Source organism: Thunnus maccoyii, chromosome 10, assembly GCF_910596095.1.
Source record: "Thunnus maccoyii chromosome 10, fThuMac1.1, whole genome shotgun sequence".
Classification (NCBI taxonomy): Eukaryota; Metazoa; Chordata; class Actinopteri; order Scombriformes; family Scombridae; genus Thunnus; species Thunnus maccoyii.
In genome coordinates this window covers 3,435,628-3,454,270 of record NC_056542.1, presented here as the reverse complement: position 1 = coordinate 3,454,270, position 18,643 = coordinate 3,435,628, and the positions used below count along the sequence as shown (strand labels likewise).

General features: G+C 38.2%; 1 protein-coding gene across 1 annotated transcript; it reads left to right on the top strand.

Annotated features, from left to right (window-relative positions):
* The first annotated feature begins 9,754 nt into the window (after positions 1 to 9,754).
* On the top strand, positions 9,755 to 16,708 carry hapln2 (hyaluronan and proteoglycan link protein 2). The gene is made up of 6 exons (XM_042424775.1): positions 9,755 to 10,063; positions 10,291 to 10,395; positions 12,820 to 13,176; positions 13,828 to 13,944; positions 14,019 to 14,201; positions 15,939 to 16,708. The coding sequence occupies exons 2-6, from the start codon at positions 10,317 to 10,319 to the stop codon at positions 16,214 to 16,216; spliced, it is 1,014 nt and encodes a 337-aa protein (XP_042280709.1). The 5' UTR covers positions 9,755 to 10,063; positions 10,291 to 10,316; the 3' UTR covers positions 16,217 to 16,708.
* Positions 16,709 to 18,643: the final 1,935 nt, after the last annotated feature.

Below are 18,643 nucleotides of genomic sequence, written 5' to 3'. Positions count from 1 at the left end.
CTTAACTTCATTTTACATAAAATATCTGGGGGGGAAATTATGCTGCATTAATACTTTTAATGTACATTGCACCTATAATATCTACATATTTTCAGTGAAGTAAGGTTTTGTATGCAGTGCGTGCCACAGATTTTTTTTTTGTCATGGAAGTGGATGCTTCTTGTCACTCCATCAGTACAGCAGGCTGTCTCCTGGGCCCCACTGATAACACAATCTCCCAATCAGACCGGGCTCACAGAGATGGGAGGGCATCAATAGTAACACCATGGAGGCTATAAGAGGCCTGGCACCAGATGAAACGAGATAAACACAAGACCAAACTTGCCTCTTATATAACACTGGGATAACATACATTAGGAAGCCTTACAGGTACTTCACACTTTGCTAATGCATAGTAGGACTATTATACTGTGGGTGCATTTTGGAGGGGGGGGCTGCACGGTCAATTCATAGGGAGTACGTGAGCAATGCAAAAACATCTGTCAAGCAAGTCATGTGGATTCATTACATTTTCCAAAGAGACAGTAAAGAAATATCTGCAAATGCACCAATTTCACATATTTCAATGTCAAACCTGGTTCAGGAATTTGTCATTTTTTTAGCTGCTAGCACAGTAGTTTGTTTTATGCTCTTTCAATATGTTACCATAAGTGAAGCGCTCTGGTAAGAAACTGAATCATATCACCTGTCTGGCAGAAATACAGTACACAGTATGTGGCAAATCACATTAGAAAATCAGATTTATGGGATAAACGGCTCATTAAGGTGGGGATTTGTGCTGAGATATCAGTGTATCTGCATGTGTACAGTATTTGTCCCCAGAAGGATGGATTAAAGGAATCCTTGTTGTTCAAGAGAAGTTGCAGGTTCTGTATACATTCACTCACACTGTCTTACTGTCTTTGTTCTTGTGTTGTTTTGAGGTTCTGTGATGTGGTATTTGGTAGAAAAAGAGCTGCAGGGTAAACAGAGAGAGACAGGTATAGGAATGTTGACTTATCTCTCTCCAGTCTCTCAGATCTATATCTACCTGTGTGACTATCACTGTGTGACTATGTGTTACAGAACTAACTCAACTGGTAAGTGATTGGTTGAAGAGCCTCAGGGTCATCTGTAAATCGCTCCACGTTTACGACATCAGGTCAAATGCTGTTTTTGTCTAGACGTGTTTATGTGCAGCTGTTCTGTTCAAACTTAAATGATTTCATATAACAAAAAATAAAACAATAATTTTGGACTTAAAGATAAAGGTAAACAACGTTAAAGTGCTATGGGCTATGAGCAGTTTTCTTAGAATGAAGCACTGATCAAATATCATATCATAACACCTGGCAGGGCAGGGTGTCTGAGCAGCCAATCAGGGAAGAGCTTGCATACCTGCTGGGAGACTAGAGAGAGTCACATGTCACAAATCTCTCGCAATCATCAATGTACCATGAAAATGTGACATCAAATTTCTTTTCAAACAATGGAGACAGTCACATGACACGTCACACTGATTGGACGGTCTAACCTGACAACCATCAGCAGAATATCACTAACAGATGGAGAGTCACATGACACGTGTTTAACATAAGCACAACACAAGATGTGTCTTAGTGAAAAATTAAAAACGTTTAAAAACTGATTGGAGGGAGACAAACCATGGACAACTATCAGCACAACATTAAAATAAAAACAAAGCTTCACTCAGAAATCAGTGTAGATTTATATCAGACATACAGTCAGTGGGTTTTTAAAGCAGTAGTAAAGGGATTAAAGTTTTCAAAATGAGGTTTAAAGAAAACATATTTGTAATTTTGCAACATCAGCATACAGCAGCATAACTTCTAGGTTAACCCTGTCTACTCCAAATTATGTTTACTAAATGGTATTGCTTAATAAATTTTGGAGGAAAAGCTAATTACTGCCTAGATTATGTTAACTGGCAATGATCTTCCAGATTTTCCATTGTATGTGTGCAATTTTGTAATAAATATCTGTTTTTTACACAATAAGCAAACAGATAATAAGTAACAACAAAGTTCAACAAAGCATTTTAGCCACAACTTTACTGTTTTGGTTCATTTGTACTGCTTTCATCCATATCCTTTCATTTTTTTCAGCAGAGAAAAGTTCAAGTTCAAGTTTATTTAATTGTCATCCCAACCAGAATGAAATGTCATTCCACACAGGACCGGGTAATATAAAAATAAATAAAATAAAACACAGGACAGAAAAAACAAAGTAAATCCGTGGCCAGAAACACAACTTCAAATTAATATAGGGAACAGTTAACAACTTTATAAAGTGATAACATGTCACAGCTTGTTCAGCTGCCCCCAAGTGGACAAAAAAATCAATTACTAATTCTTAAAAATGTTATGTGCAATGTTTTTTTCTTTCCTAGGTCAGTATAACTTACCCAGCATTCATAGTGTGGAAGGCTGCAAACATTACAGAGAGGGAAAAGTTTAGTGAGATCCTGTCCTCAAATCCAGGCAACGGCAGCAGATCTGGTGAATGCCTCTCTTAGTTGCCTATAGCTACATACTAACTTAAGTGATAAGCGGTAGTGACAATAGTAATATTGTCACCAGTTGTGGCATTAGTGGAATGCCCTACCTGATGATACGAAGAACTGTAGTTCAATCAATACATTCAAGGCCAGATTAAAAAATCTACTAAAGACCAATCAGCTTTGTGACCATTGAGTCTAAACTCCATCTATGGTCTTCTCATTAGCACAGGTAGTCTTGCTTTTAATTTGACAAGTTTACATTATTAATTTCTAATTGACATTGTGGGTGTATGTGATGTGCGGTGTGTAGCTTTGTATGTTGTATGGTGTGTTCTGTGTGGGTTTTTTTTGTTGTTGTTGTTTTTTTTTTGTTTTTTTTTGCTTTGTATTGTTTGTTGTGCTGTTGTATGTTTTTTGTTGGGGACTACAGATGCAAATTAGCTTCAAGCTAACTCTGGTGCAGTGCATCTTTAATGTTTCAAACTGCATACTGTCCCAGTCAATAAATATATCAATTAGTAACAAAGGAGAGAACATCAAATAAGTTCTCCTGAAATTTTGCTTTTATTTAAGTTCTTCTAGAAACACAAAGAACTGCGCTGTATTCTGGATAGCAATTTTAATCACACAATATAATCTTATGCATCTACTGTATCTGCTCCTATGATGTTTTAAAAAGAAACTGCACTAAGGAAAGGAATGCAAAATAGCCTCTTTTTGTAGTTAGAAGTTCATTATTTGCTGCATAACAAAGGTTCAAAAAGTCCAATGCAGGACCATATAGACCCCCTAGCCTAACATGTTCAAGGTATGCAAAGATAACAAAAAGGCCCGCATTTACCTGCATGAATGGCAGGGGGATACAGGTAACCCTCGGTCAGTCAGGGGAGCCCCTCTGAGCTGTCAGGAACATTCAGCTCTTTAAAATACGAGGAGGGCAAATCTGTCACTGCACTCGAAAACTGTCATTCTTAGCACAGGCTTCAGGAGAAGGGGCATCTGTCAGAATGTTAAAAATGTTTCAGGGGATAGCGTGTCTTTACAGGAGGAAGGGGGAACCTTTCAGAGCACTAGAAATGTTGTCAGAAAGTGCATATTTTTCCGTGAGGCCGCCTCCATGACCCCAACGCTTGTCACACCTTTCATCAACAGAGTCACGCACCGATGCACCACGCAAACTGATACGCCATCGGGGCTGCAGGCGGTTCGACCTGCTCTTGTATCAGCCTCGCTCATCTATTGTACATGGATGGGAGGGACATTCAGTCATTCAGTGCTGCAATTTATGACAAATGTCTGTTGGCAGCAAGATTTTTGCTGCAGCATTATAGTTTCTTTTCTAACTGAGAGCATCAGTTGTTTCAACAAAACAACAGAAATGTCAAATGTTCAAGAGACAAAGCCCTCTAGTGGTCATAGGAATTATGACTCACAAAGGTTGGAGGTCATGGTGGATGAACGGGACAACAAAACGTCAGACTTTAACACTGGAGATCACTGTTTGTAGATCAATTAATCGACTAATCGTAGCTCTTATCACTCTTAAAATCTAAGTGATTCCAAACTCTACACGACTTACTGTTTCAGGAGCATTAACTTTAAGAGCACCAAGAACGAGCCACTCAATCAAATGGAAACGAAGTGTCAAAGCAGAGTGCTGTGAAGCCAAGAGTGTTTACCTGCAGGCTGGAATAAGTTACTGTGCCTTCGACAGCTGCAGAGAGCAGGAGGTACAGTAGAGGTAATCAGTCAAACAGGGAGACTGAGTGACAAGAAGACACTCAGAAATGACCGTGGATTTCTTAAAAGAAAAACATCATCATTCAAATCTTTCAAATCTTTGCTATCTTTCACATTAGTACTCCTCAAACATGTAACAAAAGAATTCAATATACATTTTGCATTATATAAGTTGTGTTAAAGCTTACATATGACCATACCATAAGTCTTTGGCTGTACAAGTCTCTTTTTCTTCCTGTCAGAAAGGTAAATTCAAGATTGTATAAATGCCTTGTTGCCCCAGAGTATGGTGGCCCTGAGGTGCAAAACACAAAGACAAAACTGAAAACAAGACATTTAACAAAACGGAAATGTTGTTTTAGATTGGACAGAATCCAAGTAGAGCTCTTCAGAGTTCAAGGTTTGATCAGCGATAATAAACAACAACCATGGATGCACTGACACTGGCACTTTCTGGGCCTTTCATTTACGCCTTTGTCAGCACATCTGAGGATGTTCACTTCTGGATACAAACCTTGATTTTCTAAGAAATCTGAATTAGGGCTGTGATGGTATAGATTTTTTCTTACCATGGTGAAAAAACAATGTATAATAATATCACACAGCATATGCACAAGTACATGAAACTACTGTATATGACAGTTTTTTTTTAAATGCCGTGATGACAGTAATGAGCTCAACCCCATGGTAGGCATCACATGACCGCAATACTGCGGTTACATTGTCACATATTGTCACAGCCCTACTCTGAATTGGCTCGGGTTCTGTCCAATCTGAAATAGGAATCGTTGTTCCTACTTTTTCAATTGTTTGAAATGTTGTGAAATTTTGTGTTTTGCACTTCAGGGCCACCAGAGCCCAAGGTCCGCAAAAGCCCCAGTGTTCACTGCATGTCCATTGGTTTTGGCAATTTGATTAGTTGCATTTCATTTTTAATTATACTTTTGTAGCCATAGCTTGTTGTTGAACCCTGTGGTAAAATCTAGTTGTAAGAGTTTATATAGATTTCTTTGTCTTTTAACATCTTATGTGTATGTAGAAGTGTTTTCACTCTAACATATTGTGCCTTGGATTTTGTTTTTGTGTCTGTAACCCATAAATAAATCATATCAAGATAGAGTTTGCAAGAGTTTATAAAAATAATAATAGTTTTATTATTTTTGTATATATTGTGATGCATATTCCTAAATAAAGTTGTGATAAATCAAATTACTACAAACTGACACAAATTAAGTATTATTCCAGCACTGGAGTACTGCTTGCACTGGACTTAATGGGTTCTTGTAAACCACGGGGCGCATACCCAATGTCGGGTTAATCCGACCATGAGTTGATGGCATCATGATAAAAGATACTCTGTTTTAGTTTTTATTTTTTTTGGTTTTTTTACCTCCTGTCTGACCTCACTTCTAAAGCCATTTAAGGATACATGTATGTAGAATATATAACAGAAAGAACATTTATGACAGTGACTTGCTGTTCACTGGCAGCTCCCAGCACATTTATAAAGGTTTCATATTGTACAGCAGAGGGCAATGTTTGTGCTGCTCATCCACCAAAACTGGTGGTGCTGATGATACAGAGAGAGGTCATGAGAATGAAGCAAAGGAAAAGGAAGGAAAGGATGGAGAGGTGTTGATAAATGACTGTAAGTTTTAAGAAATGTAACCACTGCCATTCAGAGGTACCATATTTTACATTTTTGACAAGACTAAAAGCCTGATTTCAATTTTTTTTTTTTTAATTTCACCGCCTGTTACAATCTTCCAATTACATTTAGATTTTGATATTTTCTTGTGTGCAAGTTGCCTGCATGTGTTGTCAATTAAATTAAATTAAATTTCTTGTGTTTTACTTGTACCATTTTCTACATGTTATATTAATGTGAAATCTTGTTACTTGCACATCTGTGAACTCATCAACGTCAGGACAACTTTACATTAACGCAAATTCTCTACTATTATTTTGACAACTGCACATACATATTAGGGATGTGCAGAGATCCCAGTATTTGTATTTGTATCTGTCTTTGTTGAGGCAGCAAAATTATTTGTATCTGTATTTGTGTTCGAATAAAAGTGGAGAGACGCTTAAAAATCCTGCTTTTGTTTTTATTTCACTTTTAATTTTAGAAAATTAGTATGATTACTGAGCTAAAACTTTACTCATCGCCTCATTGCAGCCAGACCTCTCTATTTGTACACTCATAACACAGAGACAGCACACCACGTAACATGTAGGGAGGAACTTCAAAGGCGATTATTACTTTGCACTTTTCATTTATTGCCTATTTTTTACAACCTAACTTTGTGACTTTCTGGAAAGGAGAAGGGGAACAACAGGTTATGGAGAGTCTTTAAGAGCACTTTGCTAGTGTCAGTAGCTCAGCTTTACCTCTGGGGAACACCCCCAACAAATCATTGTTTAAATATTTGTATGTAACAAATATTCATATAAAACTCACTATTTGTGCTTTGCCGAATAATGTATTTGTATTCGGGCACACCCCTAGTACATATACTCTTTATACTAATGTGTATATTCCATTATGTTCATTTTAAACTGTGTAATAGCTTGTTTTCACTGTAGAATATATTGAATAAATCATACCTATTAAGTTTCTATTTTATATTATTTATGGTTACTTTACTTTTGTGGTATTCATATTTCCTATTTGTATATTTTGATCATTATGCACCACAACACCAAAGCAAATTCCTTATATATATATTTCTACCTAATTAATTTTTTCTATCTATAAATTGTGTGTTGTCAAAGAAGTGTGGAACTTTTCTTCATTTACTCGTGTTAATCTATTTGCCTGTGTTTTCTTCAGTTGCAGTGTGCTGAGCCCTCATGGCCACCGTACTTTCCTGTCATCATTTCCAATCAAATCATTCATTATTTAACTCTAACTTATCTCAGCCAGGATTCTGCAACTTTTAACCATTTTGTTGACCAAAGATGTTTCTCAAAAAAATTCTACAGGTGCTAATATATCATATTTTTTTTACTTTGTGTTTTTCAAAACACATATCAAACGTGCTACGTGTATACACCTTAGAGCTGGTACTATAAGAGATAGATAGATAGATAGATAGATAGATAGATAGATAGATAGATAGATAGATAGATAGACAGACACATAAATAGAGTGTTGCAGGGACAGTTGGCTGTTGTCACCTAGAGGTGTTTGGGTGAATACTAATTGGAGGGCAAGAAAGGGTCCCATTGATGACGGAACACAATGGAGAAGCAACACAAGCAAAAACAGAAGAATCCCATTATTTCATCTTTTTTCCACATTGGACGTTGTTTATGTGACCGCCGCCTGCTGTCACTGCGTGGAGACCATGGCTCTCACAATGCAGCCCTTGTGCCCGGGGGCCAGAGGAAACTAGAGACGACACAGCTTCCTCTCCCACTGCCCCCAGAGCCCTGTAGGCAATATCAAAGATGGCTGAATGCACACTATAGTCCTCTTTGGCAACAGCCTTCTGAGAAAGGTTAGAATACACAGGAAGGCTGTTGTCCGCAGGGTTCAGAGATGCCTCATCACTGTCTGCGCTGTATGCCACAATATGCTGTTTAACAGTAGGATCTAATATAATAGCAGGCAATAAAATTTGACTTTTTATTATTGAAATATTGTCAGAAATGTGTTAAAAAAAACACGTTACTGCCACATATATTCAGCCCTCGCAAGTTATTTTCCCAAACAATATCTTTTGTTACAGGAAATTTAAAGTGAATTAATTTGTATTAAACTGGTACAAAATACTATAAGGTTTTAGGACTAGATAGACAAAAGCAAAGTTGCGGGACACGCCCCAGTCTGTGATGTCACACCAGGTGTGTTGCTTTTGACAGCAGCGGAAGTTCATGAAGACAGTTTGAGGTAATCTGGTTAGTTGAGAATCCCCAGAGACGTCTTGCAGCGAGTAAGCTAATTAGCTACCGAGCAGGCAAGGTAAACCACTAGCAAGCAAGCTCACTCGATAAAGTGCAAGATAGTACGTTTTATTAATACCCTATTCTATTTTAACTGTGTCTGTCTAGCCTAAACCGCATCTTTATTGATAGAAAGCAGGTCACAGTCAACAAGCATATTTTCATGATGGATGACTGAAAGAAAACTAGGTGTTTGCTCACTAGCTAGCTAGCTTGCTCACTATCAGGTAACCAACTCTCTCGCTGTCTTATGGCATTTTCAAACCTGTACTTTTTGGTCCAGTTTTTCCCCTCAGTGCAATTCGTTTGGGCAGATCTGAACTCATTAATCATCCTCAGGTGCGGACTTAAACAACTGCACCAAGACCCTTTAGAGGATGTGATCTCGATCTGGTCCCAAATTAACTCTGGAGTGGTTGGTTTATGGTGAGAACGTGATCTGACCTCAATCCAACCCAACTACAACTACTACACATCGACATGTTTGAGCTTTGCATGCTGGAATGCAGATGAATGAAATCAGCAGTTGCTAGCAGATAGCTGGAGAATGAGTTGAGGGCCAACCTGAACAAACAACGTGGAACGTTGCGTTTGGCAGGAGAACCTCCTTCAGGACCTTCCTTCTGTGTTTATATTATTGCTCTCGCCTCGGTCACATCTGACCAATGAGAAGAGAGAGTGTTATCGTGTGGATTGCCAACTCATCCACTGATTCAGACCGGAGCAAACAAACTGTAGGTTTGAAAATGACCTTGACTTTGACCTCGGCACAGCCAACCCAACCCAAAGTTTTCGAGTTTGGTCTCAAGTTGGGCCATTTAGTTGTGTAAAGCTTCAGGTTCAGGTCAGTTTCAGATTAGTTTGTTTCAAATGTAATTTTAAATGAAAAATTCTCTGACGTCTGCATCCATGTCATGTTTTGCAAAAAGATACTCAATGTGCAGTGGGAAGAGTGAAAGAGTCTAGCCAATATGTTGCGTTAGCCTGACGAGCTTCTTGTCAGTGATGATTTAAATAAAGTAAAAGTATAAATTAGGTTTGGGTCTCAAATTTAGGGTATAAATTGGATTTAGTCGGGTCAGGTCTTAAAATGCAGGAACAAGTGTTGGTTTTAGGCCTGTGCAGAACTGTGACATCACTGATTTGGGCTAAAAGTCGTTCAAGCCATCAGGTGCAGTTCAACTGCTATTTTTTACTAGTTTTCCAAATCAAGGTCGGTTTGGTAGTCATAGGGAGGACTCCTCAACACAATTGCCCATTGCAAAACTTCCAAAATCTGCAAAACCGATAAAAATATTATTGAAATTTCTGAGTATGTATGATGCTCCAATAGCTTTGATCTATTTTTATTTTAGTAGTACTTTTTAAGAGAGTTAAGAGAGATCTTGGACAGAGTCTTTCAAGCACATTGGCAAGCTGTATAATATGTGTGGGAACTGAAAATGAGTAAATACTTAACCACTTTTAGCTCTTGTTTGAAGTCGTCTGACTTTTAATAAGCAAAAAGAGGGAAGAATTTAAAGGGAGAAAGAGACAGTGACTGTGAATGTCAGACCTTCATTTGCTCATTAACATCTGGAGCAGAGAGGACAACAACCCTGTTTACAAACTGTTTACCACAGACTGGACCATATGACCACAGTGAGGAGAGAGAAGGGGGGGTTGAGAGTGACAGAGAAAGAGATGAACTGGGTTTGACAGCTGAACATTCAGGGCTTAGAGAGAGGACCTCACAGGGATAAACAGTAGCTTCTTCTGCCCAAAGTTATGAATTATCCAGGATTCTTTATAATCTGACGCTTTCAAGACATCGTCGTCATGTGGGACAACGTGGGAGGTTGATCAGACATCTGCATCTTCTCAACTTCACAGGTTTGGATTATTGCTTTTCTTCTGTTAACTTGGTTAATTTCAGATTGAAGGTAAAATAGACTTTATAAAAAGTAGGTGGGTTTTGTTATGTAGGAAAATACAATATTTGATCGTCTTCTTTTTCAGTTTTATTGATGGAAAAATGTGAGGTGGAGTTGTGATAAAGTGTAATTGGTTTTGTGCATGAAAGACTGAATCTTAGTCTGCTGTTTTCTTATGAATTGTAGGAGCTGGAAGAGTAACTCCCTTCATAATGAACTGTGCTGTGATTCTTCTATTAACAACAAGCTGCTTCACCTGGTCTTCAGCTATATATATCCCCGACAAAGCAGGTATATTTTTAACAATGAATGTGATTAACAAGGTTTTGGTAATCTTTCTTTTTCTGACGTCAGAGTTTGTGTCTGACAATTGTTGTTATTTTCTAAAACTGACAATCAGACATGTATGCCCACTTTACTCAGTGTGTGAAAGAGGTGTGAAAATAGGCAACTTATTCCTGTTTTTCATTCTAGACACAACTCCTTCTGTCATTTTTTGAGTATAACCTGAACAATACACTTTCATGTGACCATGAAGGCCTTCATTTGTATGATTTATAGAGTCGAGACCAGTGTTGGGCAATAAAACATGACTTTGTGACGCGTTACAGTAATGTGTGTAGTAATTTTCACCTTTTCAGTAACAGGAGTGTAAAGGATTACAGTTTTCAGTTCAGTAATGCTCAGTGACTTGGACAGTTTGGGGTTGGATTTGTCTGTCGTTAATGGTAGTTTGATGGAGGGTTGATATCAGTTTGGTCTCAGACTGGTCCGCTGCAGTGTTGCCAACTTTCTTGCTAGATTTGGCGTCTATTAAGATCCCTTTAATGTCTTTTTTTCCAAACTTTTTGAGCAGATCTTAATATTTCTCAGTGAATAAGTCCTAATTGTGGCTGTGTTCAGTGAGTTGGACAGAGCAGCAGCACCTTCAGTCAACACGTCATCACTGATCTGAATTGTTTGACCAGGGAACTCCTTCTCGTTTGTTTATCGTTATTCTAACGATTTAACTTGTCTTGACTATTTAAGTTTGATTTTTTTGACAGTTTGTTGACATATAGGCATTGAGACAGTGAATATGCCACAGAAAGGTGGCAACAGGGACAGAATCCTTCTTCAGAGGAAGGTGTATTGGATTCACTCCCTTGACACCCTCATTCCCAGTGGGTTGAATGAGGAGATTTAATTTGCTTGTTTCTTATGAACTGAAAGTAATTTGTTTTTTCCATCTATTTATTATTTTGCATAAGTTATTTTATGTCATTAACCTACTTAATATGTTTGTGGCTCCCCCTGCTGGGATAGACCTATTGTGCCAGTTGTGGACACCTATGATTAACTCCACCTGTGTCTATTGATTGTGTAATTGCCAGTACGCATGCTGAAGAAGGGCGTCCATGTGGCAATTAAAAAAGTCCATTTGGAGTGCTGTCCTAATCTTTCTTTTTCATTTATACACAATAGTGAGTTTATTCCACTGTGGGTTTTTTCCAGTTCTTCTTTACTGTCAGATTTAAAATACAACGGCATGATATCACAGATGTTGCGTCTTCTTACTTGGCTTGCTTACGTTAGCCATTAGTAAGATTACATTCAGGAATCAGCTGGTTCGGTTCAGAGTTGGAGGCTGTGAGAACAACGCAGCTTCACTGAGAGGACGGGACTTGCAGTCACTAGCTAATGTTAAGCTAGCTGTTGATGGTCAGTAAAGACCTCCAGACTGTCAGCTGGCTGCTTGCTGCTTGTTGCTTTTAACTTGTTTTAAAGTCATCTTTGATGGATCTGACAGCTGAGTAACAAAAGTAAAGTAACAAGTAATGAATTATCTCTGCAGTCAAGTAATTAGTAAAGTAATGTAACTTTTTTTAATGAGTACTGTGATTAAATTAATTTAGTAACTTGCCCAACACTGATCAAGACTACAAACATTAATAGGTAATTGTGCTTGAATCACACAAGGCAGCGAAGTGTTGCTACAGTGCTTTCTTTGCCTCGACTGTAACAAGCATGGTGGAAATGTGCCAAACCTGCATGGGCATGGTTTCCACTCCATTTCAATTTGGCACACAAAATGTTGCTCACACTGACTTGAAACAATTTCTTTTTGAAAAGTAAATAAAATACCATCAACAGCATCGTGAGACAGTACAGACTAATATTTCAGATGGCTTGTGGCAGCATCCAAATGATCACTACAATCACTTAGAAACTGTTAAAAGGTTGAGTTTACCACAGCGTCTCCACTACCCACTGCTGTTTGATTATCAGCTGATAAATATTCAACATCATACCTGTTGCGTCTTACGCCACCTGCACTCCATTTAATCTGGTTTCTCCACCGCTATGTAACCGGATGATCAGACATCATCCAATCCAAAGAGCCCATCCAAAGACAAGGTCCTGATGTGACATCACTGACTGGGTGTGTTTGAAGGTTTTAAAGGGCAGTTCATAAGCAGCTTCTTTGTGTGGGGGTGAATTTATCCTTTAATATATCTTTCTTCCTTGAATCACTTTTAATTTTGATTCTGTATATTTTTATTTTATTATGGATATATATCTTCTTTCTTCTAATGACTAACAATGACTTTGCGTTGCCTTGTATTATAATGTCAGCATGTTTAGAAAACATTCTGAACTCTGAATAATGACATACAGGACGTAACAATGATGTTAGATGGTTCTGACACCTACTGGATGCTGTTTCACCCACAGCACCCAAGAAGCTGAAGTATCTCCTCGAGCCACCTGTTTACGCCGAAGTCGTTGGCCGAAGGGGTGAAAACGTCACCTTGCCGTGTATCCTGAGAACCAAACCCAACCATTACAAAATCAAATGGACAAAACTGGAGCCGGAACATGTCGGGCCAGAGAACATTATCATGATATCAAACGCACATGACTTCAAGCTATACGGCCATCTTGGACCACGAGCTTCTCTCCGGAACGCCCACACCATAGATGCCTCCCTGCAGCTCAGCCACCTTAAGCTGGAAGATGACGGTGCATATCGCTGCGAGCTTGTGAATGGCATCGAGGATGAGCATGTGGTCATTACTTTGAGGATTGAAGGTAACAAATGATAAGGAGCTCAGTGTTTACTGAAAATGAATTGAAGAAATGCATTACTACCTCATTAGGACACTATTTTATTACATATCCCTGGTGTAACAGCTAATGAGATTAATTAAATCTACAATATGCTACTGGTATGAATTATGTAAAATATGTGTTTGAAATGTTTAGAGCAGCAACAATTAGTTGATTAATCAATTAGTCAATGGACAGAAAATGAATTGGCAGCTAATTTGACAATTGAATAATTGTTTCAGTCAATTATCAAGCAAAAATGTCAACAATTTGCTGGTTACAGCTTCTAAAATGTGAGGTTTAGAGACTTTTCTGTATCATACATGATGGTAAACAGAATTTCTTTGGATTGGATCTTGGCTTTTTCACCGTGGATCAGACAAAACAAGACATTTAAAGACATCACCACGGGCTCTGTGAAATTATACAGGTATTTTTCGCAATTTTTTGACATTTTATAGACCAAAACAAATCGATTAATTGATTGCAGCCCTACACCCACATAAGGTTGAGTGTTTTATCTGAGCTGAGGATTAGTGGTTGGGAATCACGGTCTTTGATGAAAGACAGGATTTACAGGATACAGTGTTAGTGTAAAAACATAAACCTTGATGAGATGGCTTCTATTTGTAGGTGTGGTGTTCCCCTATCAGAGTAAAAACGGACGCTACCAACTCACTTTCCATGAGGCTAAGGAGGCTTGTGCTGAGCAAGATGGCACATTAGCCACATACAACCAGCTATACAGAGGTACTGTAAAAAAGTGTTTATTTCCAACCAACAATATGTTGTCTACAGCTACATCAGCCTGTTTTCTCCTGCAGCCTGGACGGAGGGTTTGGACTGGTGTAACGCAGGTTGGCTCCACGATGGAACCGTTCATTACCCGATTATTCATCCTCGACCCACCTGTGGAGGAGAGCTGCTCCCGGGCATTCGCAGTTATGGACCGAAAGATAAGAATCACGATCGGTTTGATGCTTTCTGCTTCACCTCGTTGACATCTGGTAAGTTTTGAGTTGCTTGGCTTGCATCCCGATAGATCAGATTCTTATCAGACAGGTTTTCTCTAGTTTCCCAGTTTGAAAAGCAAAAGCAAAAATCAATAATGATAATGAATAAAAATACAAATGACAATTAAATTGCCCTGAAAACTTTTTGCTCAGCCCTTTTAGGTATTACTTAACAGTGGGATTAAGATTCACTCCAGTGCAGAGACGTTTGTAGCATAGAAAGTGCTCCCTGCCTGCAACAGGTGAACATAATTATCCAACAAGTCCTCCATACTAATACCACATTCATGTTATGTTGGATGGATGGGAAGGATTGCAATGTTAAGGTCTTGCAAGCATTCACATCATCTGACAACTCAGGATTTGGTTGGAACGGAGTTGGTTGTATGAAGGTTTAAAATACTGTGAATTGTCAAAATTACAATATAACCATTAAATTTGGGTTTAATAACATTGATTTTGACTGACATAAGGTTTTGTTTTGTTTTGGGTTTTGGATTTTTAGCTGTAAAACCAAAACAAAGAGCTGAAAGAAAACTAAAGCGCTCAGTAGAACTGAGGGGAACTGCAGAGCTGTGTGATAATTCTCTGTGGGTCTACAAACAATTCCTTTTACACACAATCATTTGATCCATTGTTAACATAAAAATAAAAATATTGATAAGTGCGGCTTAAATGACGACTCTGCTCTTTTTTGGTGTACCAGTAGCCTTTATTATGTACAATGGCAGGACATTGGAACTGGAGTACATGAATGGAAAGCAGATGTTAGTAATTACATTATTTTGGACTAATGCAGGAGCTTTCTAGCCTTTGAGTGAGCAATAGTGACATCTTCTAACAGCTGAGTAGTAGGCAAGAGGTGTGTTCAGGTATTGATTAACTGCTGTGAGCTCCCACCCATGACTTTGTCCTCCTCTGATTGGTTAGAAGTGTGAGGCTCACTTATCAACTTGAAAAGGGAACGTCTCTGTACTGTTGTCAGGCTGTTCATTGAGCCTGAGTCACAGAAGCCTTTGACACCTTTCCACATTAAGATATGCTTTTGGAGCATATTCATCTAAAAAAATATAAGAAAAAACTAACATACCATAGCTTTAATAACTGCTGTGTTTAACAAGTCGACATGTTCAGTGTGGAAAAGGTCAGGGCCGGGATTGAGCCACCTCAAAGCAGAGTATTCCTCACATCTTAGAAAGTTCAGTGATCATTTTGAAAAAAAAAAAACTCTCTCAAAGTGATAAGAATCTGTGCTGACAGTTATGCTATGGTTTGTTTTGTAAATTCTGTTTGTTTCACCCTTAATGCCCACATAAGACTCATAATTTCTGGACCATAAAATGTACTCAGATTCCAGGAAAGTTGTCACACGGTGTGGATTCCCTGTTAATGCCAGTGGAGCAGCGCTGTTTAGTGTCGTGTGAAGAGAAGGATGTCATTTTATTTCACAATCATTTTGTAGTCTCGACTCTGTGGGCTGACAGCTGGTTGTCGGAGGACGCAGGACAATAAAACCTTGAAAAAGCTCAACAGTGGGAAAATACTTGGCTTTCTCTGTCATTGGAAACATTAACTGCTGCCAGAAAAATGTGACAAATGAGTTTAAAACTTGTTAAACAAGGGATTTGTACCAGTAATCCCACTTTGAATGTAATTACAGTTTGTGTTTAAATGATGACAAGTCCCTGGATTTATCTCTGGATGTGTTTCTATAAATCTCTCCTCTCACAGGCTCTGTGTACTACATATCAGGAGCTTTCTCCTTCGAGCAGGCAGAACACGCGTGTAGACGTCAGGCAGCCAAGCTCGCGTTGGTCGGCCAGCTTTACTCCGCCTGGCGCTTCCAAAACTATGACCAGTGTGACGGCGGATGGCTGAAAGACGGCAGCGTACGGTTTCCCATCAGTAACCCCAGGGAGCGCTGTGGAGGCATCCCTGAAGCAGGAGTGCGCTCATTTGGATTCCCCAACAAGTCGATGCATCTTTACGGAGCCTATTGCTTTAGGTAGCCTCAAAATAACAGCATAAATACACTTTTCATATCAGAATCTCAACAGAGCTGTAAGTCTGCTTTGACACAAATAAACAAGGAAATCTGAGAGGCCCAAAATGTACTGTAGTATCAGTATCAACAGCAATGATCTACGAAAGGGACAAATTACAGTCCCAAGCAAGAAACCTCACACCTGACAACCCTGTCTCCTAGAAATTATCTTTATATACGACTAAATTGTTTCCCCAATTGCGCTGTGTTGGCAAACGTAATGGCTGCCTAGATTATGTTAACAGCCAATGTTTATTCAAATGAATTAAGCTACGTTTATATATTGCTCTGAAGTCATAGGGAGGAGATCAGGGTGAATGGTGGACGTCGATACAGAGACTGAGGTTTGCATGTGTTTAGATTTAGGCAACAAAAAACTTTGTTTAAGGTTAGTGAAGGATCGTGGTTTTGGTTAAATGTTAAAGGATAAAGCTGGTGATCTTCCATATTTTTCACATTGTCAACAAATTAGTATTAGTATGTCAACAAAGTATTGTGTGTGTATCCAAAGCCTGATATATCTTATTCCTCTGTGTTGTAGACATCGGTTGTTGTCCAAAAACTATTAAAAACACACCAATAACCAATGAGCCAGAGTTTGGTCACGATAGTTTCTTTAGAAACGGCTAATACACAGAACTACTCTCCGGAAACTGAAAACGTGATCGCTGTTGTTAGTCTTTTGGAGCTGTTTCTAAACTAATGTGACCGTAATCTTCAGGGCGAGGATGCACCCAGTGTGGCTCATTGATGTGGTTTTAATAGTTTTTGGACAACAATGGAGGTCTACAGCACAGAGAAATAAGATATATCAGGCTTTGGATACACACACAATACTTCTAAGTAGATCAGTTAATTGTTGGTTTGGCTCTGCACATGACAATAAAAATATGTACAAATTGCCACCCTTATCCCTTATTAACAAACACAATATGTGTTGTGCTTCAAGACACCGAAGACTTTCCTCTGTATTAATCCAAGACAATGACCATGATCTTTCACCAACCTTAACCAAGATCTGTCAGTGTCTGAACAAAACCATAGAAAGTTTAATAATCTGTAGTTACTGCAAGCTGATGTTGTTATGCAAGATTGGATATTTTGATGGAAAAAAATTAAATTTTATGCATATGTTCAGTTTCAACAGTTTAGCAACTTGAAATATACCTTAATTAACATTTTCTCAACATGTTGGCAGAAAACAATTGGGGAAGAATTACTTTTTCTTCATCTTTGCTTTTGCAATTTTCGTAAAGGTAATTTTTAGGAGACAATGTTGCACCTCAAGCTACAGACAATTACTGACAGTAGAATTAAAAGGTTTATATATTCAAAATTGAATCGGTCACATTATCTAGTCATTCTATGAGTGCTCATCTGTGTCAGTGTGGTGTTATGTATTGAAAACAATAATCCTTTGAGTGCAATTTCTAAAACAACAGGCCCCGTTTCCACATGTGTAGATTGATGGATGCAGAAGATTTTAAAGCTCAGAACTAATTTTGAAGGCAGATAGTAGCTTGAATACTGTAGCTCTAAACTGTGTTTGCATGTTTTTTTCTTCCAAAATGTACCCACATTCCCCAGTAAGAGAGGAGAGTGTATGATTGGACTGGATGACCACAGATTTTTTGACATTTTCAAAAGCCTTTTTGATTGGGCTTATTTCTTCCATATGAGATAAAAACCATATTTATCTATGGTAAATTGTGATGTAGAGGTTTTACATTTAATAAAAGCTGGTAAATGTAGTTTTTGGCTGGTAAATCACCATTTTCACTCCACCAGTCATTCCTTCAAAATGATTGATCAGAAATTGTATATTAAATATAAAAAGTATATTTTAGAAGCCAATAACCTCTGTTAAGTTAATGGAAGAATTGGCAGAATGAAAGTAAATGGCATAAAACATGTAACACAAACACAATCAACTTGAACTAACTTGAACTTTGACCTGCACTGTATAACTCGTCAATGAAAGTATGTATGTCGTGTAGTGTGTTGAGTCTGAAATGTAAATAACACTGTTGGTTATTTTAAGGATGAACTGGTTTATCTGTAAATTAATTACATGTAATTTAATTTATTCAATAAAGATATGTCCACATTGCAGCATATTGATTTGCCAATAAAATATTTGTGTATTGTTTAACCCTCCTGTTGTCCTCGGGTCAGATTTGACCCATTTTCAAATGTTTTTATATCAGAAATATAGATTTCTTTCATCTAATTGCCTGAAAATCACATAGATGGTTCCATACCACACATTTTGCAGGTAAAAGTAATGATCACTACTTTCATTGAATTTTGGGTGTTTTACTAAAACTTATAGCATCTGTGGATTGACCCGGAAGGACAAAAGTTGCATGGTCAACAGGAAGACAACAGGAGG